Source organism: Gossypium hirsutum, chromosome A07 (assembly GCF_007990345.1).
Source record: "Gossypium hirsutum isolate 1008001.06 chromosome A07, Gossypium_hirsutum_v2.1, whole genome shotgun sequence".
NCBI lineage: Eukaryota > Viridiplantae > Streptophyta > Magnoliopsida > Malvales > Malvaceae > Gossypium > Gossypium hirsutum.
In genome coordinates, this window is record NC_053430.1 from 33,432,018 (window position 1) to 33,441,651 (window position 9,634).

The 9,634-nt window shown below is 31.8% G+C and overlaps 1 protein-coding gene and 1 long non-coding RNA gene across 10 annotated transcripts; one reads left to right on the forward strand and one right to left on the reverse strand.

Annotated features, from left to right (window-relative positions):
- Positions 1-324: 324 nt before the first annotated feature.
- Positions 325-4,568, reverse strand: LOC107955816 (putative nuclease HARBI1). Of its 8 annotated transcripts, none has more exons than XM_041118007.1 (5): positions 4,374-4,568; positions 3,505-3,564; positions 1,317-1,862; positions 1,002-1,233; positions 325-886 (listed from the first exon to the last, which is right to left on the reverse strand). In XM_041118007.1, exons 3-5 carry the CDS (start codon positions 1,857-1,859, stop codon positions 705-707), a joined length of 957 nt encoding a protein of 318 aa, XP_040973941.1. In that variant the 5' UTR covers positions 1,860-1,862; positions 3,505-3,564; positions 4,374-4,568; the 3' UTR covers positions 325-704. The 8 variants fall into 8 exon arrangements, 3 of the variants coding, with proteins under 3 accessions (XP_040973941.1, XP_040973944.1, XP_040973942.1); XR_005930689.1 differs by lacking the exons at positions 325-886; positions 1,002-1,233; positions 1,317-1,862 and adding exons at positions 2,024-2,801; positions 2,891-3,227; positions 4,187-4,248 and having other exon boundaries at positions 4,374-4,482; XM_041118010.1 differs by lacking the exons at positions 325-886; positions 4,374-4,568 and adding an exon at positions 3,793-4,180 and having other exon boundaries at positions 1,013-1,233; positions 1,349-1,862.
- Positions 4,334-9,434, forward strand: LOC121232294 (uncharacterized). 2 transcript variants are annotated; one of them, XR_005930692.1, is made up of 5 exons: positions 4,334-4,454; positions 4,585-5,578; positions 5,660-5,727; positions 6,136-6,217; positions 8,673-9,422. It is a non-coding gene; the product is annotated as an uncharacterized lncRNA (long non-coding RNA). The 2 variants fall into 2 exon arrangements; XR_005930691.1 differs by lacking the exon at positions 4,334-4,454 and having other exon boundaries at positions 5,352-5,578; positions 8,673-9,434.
- The last annotated feature ends 200 nt before the right edge of the window (positions 9,435-9,634 follow it).

The following is a 9,634-nucleotide window of genomic DNA, read 5'->3' on the forward strand; positions in this document are numbered from 1 at the left end:
AATAATTTATTATAACTTATTGTTAAAAAATTAATATATAATATTAATTTTAAATATTTCTAAGTAATTAATATTAATTATTTATTAAATTTAATTAGAATATATAAACTATATTAAAATATAATAATTAAATATTTGTAATTAGATATTGACAGAATTGTATTATTTTAAAAATTATTTTTTTATTTTTAATTAATGTTTTTAACACATTTGTATTATTTTATTTTAAAATATACTATGAATATATAATTCATATTAGATATTAACATAACATAGAAAACATAAACCTAACAAATTAAAATATTACATATATTTGGATTAAAGTTTCAAAAAGGGATAATATTTATATACCAAATATAAATACTAAAAATTTTACAATAGCATCAATTTAAAGTGAATTCATTAAACTAGAAGCTATAGCATCTCTTGTTAATTCCATTTCAAAATCACTTGAATTGTTTGATTCACCGTCATCACTATCATCATCGTCGTCATCATCATCATCACTTTCTCGACCATGCGCATTTTCTGAATGAATAATATTCTCATATGCCCAGTTAATATCTTCGTATTCCATAAAATCTATATCATTTCGACCGACATGTTTTCGGATAAAATTGTGTATCGTTATTGTAGCAACAACGATCATCGTTTGCTTTTCAAAACTATAACTTGGCATATCCCTTAAAATGGCCCATTTTTTTTCAAAAACCAAAAGTTCGTTCAATCACACTACGTAATGATGAATGTGAATGATTGAATATCTTTTCTTTACCAGATACCGGTCTACCTCTACGAAAGTCAGGTAAATGATATCGTTGACCTCTATATGGTCCAAGATAACCTTTCATTTGAGGATATCCAGAATCAACAAGATAATATTTTCCTACATGTCATAATATTACAAACAATTAATTCAAGAATTTTTTTTATAAAAATTATCAATTAAAGAACTTATACTTTATTATTTAAAAAAATCACATATAAATAAAATATCTAACCATTTGGTGGGTGCGGAAATTTGTATTTTGGATCTCGAATTGCATCAAGAAATATTCTAGTGTCATGTGCCGATCCTTCCCATCCAGCCATGACAAAGGTGGAACACATATTAAAATCACATACTGCCATAACATTTTGAGTCGGAATACCTTTTCTTCCAATAGAGGGAACTTGTTCATTTGGTGGAAGAATAACAGCAATATGAGTACCATCAATTGCACCTATGCAATCCTGAACAAATAATCATATTAGTCTCGTGCATATTTTTAGTCGACCAAAAATATTAAAAAAATAAAATTAAATTAAATTTTAACCTTAAAATGCGGCATATATCTAGAATCATTACGTATTTGTTCGGGTATTGAGCTAAAAAAAGGATCTTCGGGTGCAATTAGATCAGTGGCCATCCTTGAAACTTTCTCAAGCACAATTGCAAAGTGTCGACTTATTGTTGATCCAGACCTTTGAAATCTTTCTCGACATTGGGAAACTTTTGCACCGGTGCCCAAGATGTATAAAAAAATTCCCAACATTTCAGTAGAAGATATGTTTCTTGAAGTTTGCAAGTTGTATCTTGTCTCTAAAACTCTCAACAAACTTGTGAATACCATTTTAGACATCCTAAAATTAATCATACAACATGATTTGTGACCGTCAAGGACCTCTCGGATCCATGTCTCACCTGTCTGTTTTGAATCCATGCATGGTTGCTTCAATATATACTTCTCGTAATATAATTGTACAAAAGAAGAAGCAACAACAAATAATCGGTTAAAACATTCCATGCGTTGTAATATCTCTTTCTTTTCCTTATCATCGTCACTTTCATCACCGTGGTAATTCTCAACTATACTCATCACCTGTGAATAAATTTTATATCCAAAATCATATATAAACAACTATTGATAAAACTAATTTAGTATAAATAAGTAGAACATAAATTTAATATCCCAAAGACCAAACATAAACAGCTATTAATAAAAGTAGATTACATATACATAAGTAGAACATAAATTCAATATTCAAAAACCAAACATAAACAACCATTGATAAAACTAGATTACACATAAATAAGTAGAACATAAGTTCAATATCCAAAAACCAAACATAAATAACTATTGATAAAACTAGTTTAGCATTTTTGTTTAGTCAAATAATAGATATCTCCTAACCCTAGAAGATCAGAAAATTTTCAACTATTCTCCATTTCCGTCTTAAGCCACAAAGCTCTAATCTTGGGATTAATTGATAAAAACATAATTCTCTTGTCCTTATTGAGCAATAATCTAATTGCGAAAAAGTATAACGAACTAGCTTCTGGAACTTCTTTCGACATGCTGTCAAGCACTTTGACTACTTCTGGAACCATATGGATCCATAACAGGAGTCAAACTAGATGTGGCTTGACTCATATTGTCAGCTGCATTGCATAATTTTTCTATTTGACTGGACAATCTTGCAGCCCCTCCAATTTGCTTTGAGGATTTTTTTCTTCCAGTTTTAAATTGTGAACTTGATATCTCAGGGTTTTTTCTTTTTTGACCATTTCCACCAATTTGAACATCATTTGAAATGTGAACATCATTTAAAATGTCAACATCATTTCTCACATTTTCTTCTTCATTCTCTTCAGGTATTTCATTGTTAACATCCTCAAAAAAATCACTACGGAGTGTACCAGAAGAAGGTGCCCATGCTTTATCACTTGTTGCAACTATCCCCATGAACATTTGGTCCAACTTCCCTTCAAATTCAGGATCATTGCCCGATGTTCTAAATTTTTGAGCTTCAGGCACAACCTACATATAAAATGATAGTTTAATAACAGTAATTATCAATAATCTCATAAATAAGATAAAAACAAAAATATTCGGAACTATTAATGTACCTTTAGTCTACTCTCCCACCAATCATCCGGTGCATCAACGATTCTTTTTTTAGGATTCCACCCTAGACCAGTATCTTCGCCTTTAAATTTCTTCCAAGCTTTCCATTCTTTTTTTAGATCATCCCACCTATTTTTAAGTTGTTTTGTGAAAAACCTTGCCTGCTTTTTTCTCAAAATTGGTCATTATTTTCAACCATCCATCTTTTGTGAAATGAGTACCAGGCCTATTGCCTTTCAATATCTCTTAAATACAAATATCACAAAAAATTTCTGTCAATCTCTTATCCCACATTGCTTTCACTTTTTCACCCCTAACTTCAACCGCCGAAGTGCTCATCTATTGTGTATACGAACAGATTCATTTCAGCCAGTAAAGTAATTAAGAAAATCAAATGTGACATAAGGATATTTTTCTACATGTGTATCAAAATCAAAGATAATATCTTAAGAAAATTAGCACAGCATATCCAAGCAATATACCAGATCATAAACATCATCTGATCTATAAACTGTTACAGCTAAAAAAATAAACTATAAGATATGTGTATTGAAGGAAGTAAATCTCCAATACTAAACTAAAATAATAGGAGAGTAGGAGAAGTAGAGGCAATTACCTTGTTGATGACCAGGAGAAGTAGAGGCAACGGAAATTGTTCCTTCTTTAGCTTCCAACACTTAAAAACAAAAAAAAGGAAGTAAAGAGAGATAAACAAAATAGAAAATAGAAAATTTATGAAACTATAAATTATGAGTTGGTGAATCCAACAAGTTGCTAGTAAATACACATTAGGTTATATTTATACGCACTCTAATCTCATGTCTCATTATAAACGCTTTTATAGATCATTACTGCTATATGAAGGACACTGATAAAAGTTGGTAAGTGGTAAGAGTTCCAATACCAGTACCAAGACCATAACAGTACAAAAGAAACTCGGGCTCTCAAATCAGAATGAAAAGGATGAGCTGCTGAGCAAGGGAGCGAAGGCAGAAGAAAGGTTTACAGAGAAGAAATATGCAGATCCCTTCGAGAAAGAACAAACGGATCGGAAATCTAACAAGTTGGTGAATAATAAAAACAAAATCACGCTCAATTTATTAAGGTGCCGACTCAAAAATCACAATCCCAACAACTTAAAAATGTTCATACAGTTGGGTGCCGCGTGTTAGAAAACAAAAATATGGGTAAATGAAATCACCAGGAAATCATGCCCTCCAGACCCCAGTAGTGCAGAAAATAAAAACAAAAGCATAATGAACAATTAGAAGAAGAAGAGAAGAAAAAGATAAACTCACTGGTGGAGAAGAGAAGAGGAACAAAGAACTAGACCAAAATGGGTAAAAGTAAAAGAGAAAAGCTGAAAGAAATGTGAAAAAATTAAAGTATATTTCATAATTATTTCATAAAATCAAACAATCAGAAAATAAAAACTAAAGCATAATGAAAAATTAGAAAAAAAAAGAGAAGAAAAAGATAGAGTACCAGTGGAGAAGAGAAGATACAGAGAACAATTTCAGACAAAGAATTGGGAAAGTTCTACCGTAAAGGAGATAGGTTAAAACGGTAAAATACCAACCCAAATGAACTTCAGGCTTGGAAAAGCTAAAATAAATAACTTTTTCATCTATAAAAAATGCCTTAAATTAAGTTAAAAAAGTTGCCAAACTGATAGTTGTTCTTCATTGCTTTTCAGATAAAATCACTTTTTTGGGAAAAAGTTCATCCCAAAAGCAACGAAGAATAAGGCCTTAATGGAAGTCGTCGGATGAAAAAGCCCCTCGTCCAGGTTGTGATCATAAAAAAAGTGGCCCCCTAACCCCGAAGCAGGAAGGCCCGTGAGTCCAAACTCCAGTTGCTCTATGCTCAATCCTGCTCTCAACCATAGTAACCTCGAACGACTGATCACAATCAAATTGGTCGCCAGCCTCTTACAGGTTTGAGATGATAGCTTCATAGGAGACAAATAGCTTAGAAGGTTGAAGGGAGGATAAACATATAAACTCAAGGGATCAGCTTTAAAGTCCCTGTGCATTTCATCAAAAACAATGTGGGTAAGAAACTGTTGCTAATTTTGGGGGGAAAATGCCAGTTTATATCCAAAATGAGGTGAAAAAGATGGTCCAAAATAAAGAAAGAAGGGACCCAACTGAAGACAAGGCGGGAAAAATCTAAAAAATAAGACTAAAAGAAGAGGGCTCATAGAGAAGTAAAAGACTAAAAAATGAAACTTTAAAGGGCTCATGGAGAAGACGAGTAGTAGTAGTGGTGTTTAAATTTCAATTAAACTTGAATTAATTAAAGGCCCGTTTGGAAGACAGGAAAACATTTTTCGGAAAATATTTTCTTGGTTTTACGGTGTTCGGAAGCTTGAAAACATTTTCCTCTGGAAAATGTTTTACTAGACACAGGTAAAATGACTTTCAATTTGAGGAAAATGTCTTACTGATTTCATTTCTGTAAGACATTTTCCATCTCCTCTTCATCCAGGTAAGCCTTTTTCTTCTTGCGTTCTTCAACTTTTTCCATCTCCTTCTTTATCCAGGTAAGTCTTCTTCTTTCGTTCTTCAAATATCTTCCCTTTTTCCTTAGTTCGTCGCATATCCTCTCTTCTCAGGCAAATTTTACACGCTGCTGTTTTGTTTCCTATATCTTTTTCTCTTTCTCAAGATCTCATTCCTCTTTACAAGGTATGGCATCTTCTTTAATTCTGCTTTTTCATTTTATTTTGGTGATGGGTTTTGTGATGTGAGGTTGTGGTTTTGGTGCAGGAACTAATATCAGTCGACTGATATCACTAGTGTCAAGAATAAAAAGCAAGGCTTCCCTAGCCTTAGAGGTATACGTCAATGTATGCCATTCATGAATCCTTTTTCTTTTTAACACAAGCTTAGCATTAGAAAGGGGAGGTAAATAGGAACAGTCTTTGGTGTCTCCTACAATATTATACGTACTTGTAGGTGATGGCTGATACTTGAAGATTGATTCCACTAGGCTCACCTTTAGCTAAAATTTCATTTTGTCGCTTAATCTGAAGGAGTTAATTGCTTTGTCTTTTTGGTTTTCTTCTTACAGATTTTTTGAGATGATTGATTAAACCCTAAAATACTAAAAACTTCTTTGGCGTAATTATTTACTGAATTCGGAAGTGCAAATTAATAAGTTTAACTTCTCTTCCTTGTTGGATGATTTTTGCAGTTTCACAGTTACTAATGAAAGTTGAAATTGATTTGATGTTTGATTGTAGGGGAAACCAGTCAAAATTTTACACGCTGTTGTTTAGTTTCCTATCTTTCTCTCTTTCTCAGGATTTCATTCCTCTTCGCAAGGTATGGCATCTTCTTTAATGTAATCTGGTGCCACGTTTTGTTTGCAAATACGCTTGATTCTTGTGCTTGTTGTTTTTGGAAATGTCTGCCCAAACCTTAACAAGTCAGGGTGTTGGTGTGGATGCTATTTCAATGTTAGGAAATGATTATCTCTATCTTCTTTGAAGTTTCCTGTACTTCTAATCAATTTTGGTACTTGAACACTATAAAGATAATATGCAAGTATGTCAATTATAGCTTCTGTAATTGCAATATCATTTCAGATTTTTATTTTGGGTTTATGTTTGAGCCAAATTTCATGAAATACATGATAAGTTATTATCTTTTGTGGAGTTCAATACATTGTCATTTTTAGGTAAGTCTCTGCAAGTAATAGAGAAAGGTTTTTTCCAGTCATTTTTAGATAGTCTTTTTTTCAAGGATAAATAGAAGACCAATACAAAATGTCGAAAACCACAGAAGCCACATATAACAAAATGTCTATAGAAAATAAAAAAATAAGTTTGGATGATCAAATCAATCAAATGCCAAAGCTTCCTCAAACACTCGTGCAGCACTTATGCATCCTCTTTTTTTGTTACTTATTCTTCTTTTTCTACCTATATAATATGTATTTTAGAACTAATAAATAAAATTGTATTGCATGTTCTGTTTCAAGCATTCCTTCATTCATACAACCTTGAGTATGAGTCTTAGTTTCTCACTTTGTTGTTTCTGTTTGGCTTTATAATTTTAGAACTAATGTTTATTTTATTTTATAATAAACATAAAAATTAAATTATCATTGCAGCTATAGTAACAGATTTGGATTATAGTGTGGAGTTGGGTAAAACCTTTATTTTGAAAAATAATTAAGTAATACATATATACCTTGAGCCATTCACCTTGACTCATTCATTCTTTTTCATTATACAAATATGGTTACATCTCATTTTTTGGATTATATATATGCCATTGCCAACAAGTATATACTATAACTTTGGTTACTTGAGTAGCTGGGAAAAGCTGGCTGAAAAGGTTACCTTCACCCTGAAAATTGTAGCAGTTTGCTTTCGGTAAAGAACTGTAGAAGGACATTGTTCCATGGATACCTATTAGTTAATTTCTTACAATGTTTAGTTTAGATGAGTCATCTGGATATGGGTTTTGGTGACCGAACAATTCAATCACTTCTTCTTTTGCTTGTAAATTATATATATGTCATGATATGCTTGTAAAAGTAATCCAAGAAAATCAGTACCATAGTTGTCTATTTCTCCAAGTTTCACTTTTTCTTCTCTTTCTTGATGATGTCCATCACAGACTTATGCCTTAAATTATATATATGTCTTAACTGAACAGCAATTAGTAATAATTTGATTTGATCTATATATATTTTTAAGCAATATAAAACCAAACTAACACTCCAAAGTGGATTTGTTGACACTGACTACCTTAAACAGTAATCCAACTTAATTTCAAACTAATGAAGTGCCTCAATTGATTTCTCAAATCTTTAGAAATTTCCAATTGTCATGTAGAACCAAAGCACATGGGTCTTGCTTCAATCATTGTTACTTAAAACCCAAAATAGATATTCATTTTTGTGTGTGGTGGCAACATGAGCACCAAAGTATTGATTGAACGATAAAAAAATTATGGGTCAATGCATTTGTAGCTTAATTTGGTTAGTTTGGTTGACCATTTCCTTCTCAACATCCAGCATTAACATGTGACATAAGCTCGTTTATGTCATTGATTATTCAAGTCCCTGCTTCACAAAAGATTCATTAATTAAAAAAATAATAATGGGTGCACAAACTTGTCAATAAATCTTGTCAATAGTGGGTGTATAGTGTCGGCTGCCTTTGATTAACATATCATCCTTTGCTGATTCCTGTGTCTTTCATGTCTTTGGTCATACTCCACAAAAGCTAGATCTTGCCTATCAACAAAACTTTATTCTATTCTCTTATCTTAATCTTATCACTATTTAATTAATTGTATGTTTCCACTTTAATTCTTAGTTACTTTGCACAATTATTTGTGTGAATTGAATGATTGGAGAGGCTTTGCACGTTTTCCAAGTCCCTATATAAAGTTTTATTTCCTTTTGGAATAACCACAACAATTGTGTTCCAATACTTTTTCAATCATAATCTTCATCATTTCAGCAAATTCACTTTGTTTTCTCACATTTCCTTTTTCTTTTTTTTGGTGATGAATATGTCTTAAATTATGCCCTTTTTTTGTTATTATTTAAGTTGGGGTTGGTTAGTTAACTCCATTCCCTTTACTCATGGTAACTTTAATCATAGTAACTTTAGTCATAGTAACTTTAGTCATTGCTTGAGAAACTTTCAAATATGTATGTATGCACTTTAATCATGATAACTTTAGTCATATATGTGATCTTATGAAAAGTTTGCATCTTTTTTGTAGTGATCAAATGTTTGTGTGGCATTATTTTTTGTAGATGGATCGTAATCAAGATCAAAATGCAATTGTCGGAGTCGTGGCTTCAGTTTTAGCTTTTGGGGCTCTCTGAATTAAAAAATTAAAAACTAGGAAGGAAATTGATTCTCACCCTCGTGTGAATCGAGATTATAAAAGAGAAAAGTATATTAATAGTATTTTATATAGTGGTGACCAGCATTGTATTGATGTGATAAAGATGAGACCGATAGCCCTTTTTAATTTGTGTGATATTCTTAGTAGGAATAATTTGTTACAATCAACTAAATCGGTGAATATTAGGGAGCAAGTAGTAATATTTTTACATATAATTGGTCATAATGTAAGGTTTCGAGTGATTGGATCTAGATATTATAGATCAACTGAGACAATTCACCGTTACTTTAGGGTTGTATTGAAAGCTTTTTTGAAATTGTATAAGATAGTTATTAGATTACCTAATGAGTCAACTCCTAGTGAAATCAGAAACAATCCAAGGTTTTATCCTTATTTTAAAGATTGTATTGGAGCTTTAGATGAAACTCATGTTAGTGCATCCGTTCCACTTAGCATTCAAGGAAGATTTCATAGCCGTAAAGGGGGGACGACACAAAATGTATTGGCTGCCATTACATTTGATTTGAAATTTTCCTATGTTCTAGCTGGATGGGAAAGTAGTGCGCATGATTCTCGTATTTTAAGTGATGCACTTTTACGCCCTAGATGATTAAGAATTCCGGAAGGTAAGAATTATAAAACATTAAATACCAAATAGTTCTAGTAAGCTCATAACTTATTAGTAATAATTATGTTTTCTCAAATTGTAGGTAAATATTATCTTGCTGATACTGGTTATGGCATCCGAAATGGATATTGTAGCGACGTAAAAATTTGCTTTGGTCGCTAATTGAGGCGATTATTTGAAAATTTGAAAACCGACTTGCGATTTTATCAAAAAGGGAGTCGCCACCGATCTTTTTCTTA

What these genes read in the sequence shown, in the direction of transcription:
- LOC107955816 (XM_041118007.1), bottom strand. Translation starts at nt 1,859, where the DNA reads ATGAGTATAGTTGAGAATTACCACGGTGATGAAAGTGACGATGATAAG. An exon ending in GATATATGCCGCATTTTAAG is followed by an intron (nt 1,234 to 1,316) that starts GTTAAAATTTAA and finishes TTATTTGTTCAG; the next exon opens with GATTGCATAGGTGCAATTGA. An exon ending in ATTTCCGCACCCACCAAATG is followed by an intron (nt 887 to 1,001) that starts GTTAGATATTTT and finishes TATGACATGTAG; the next exon opens with GAAAATATTATCTTGTTGAT.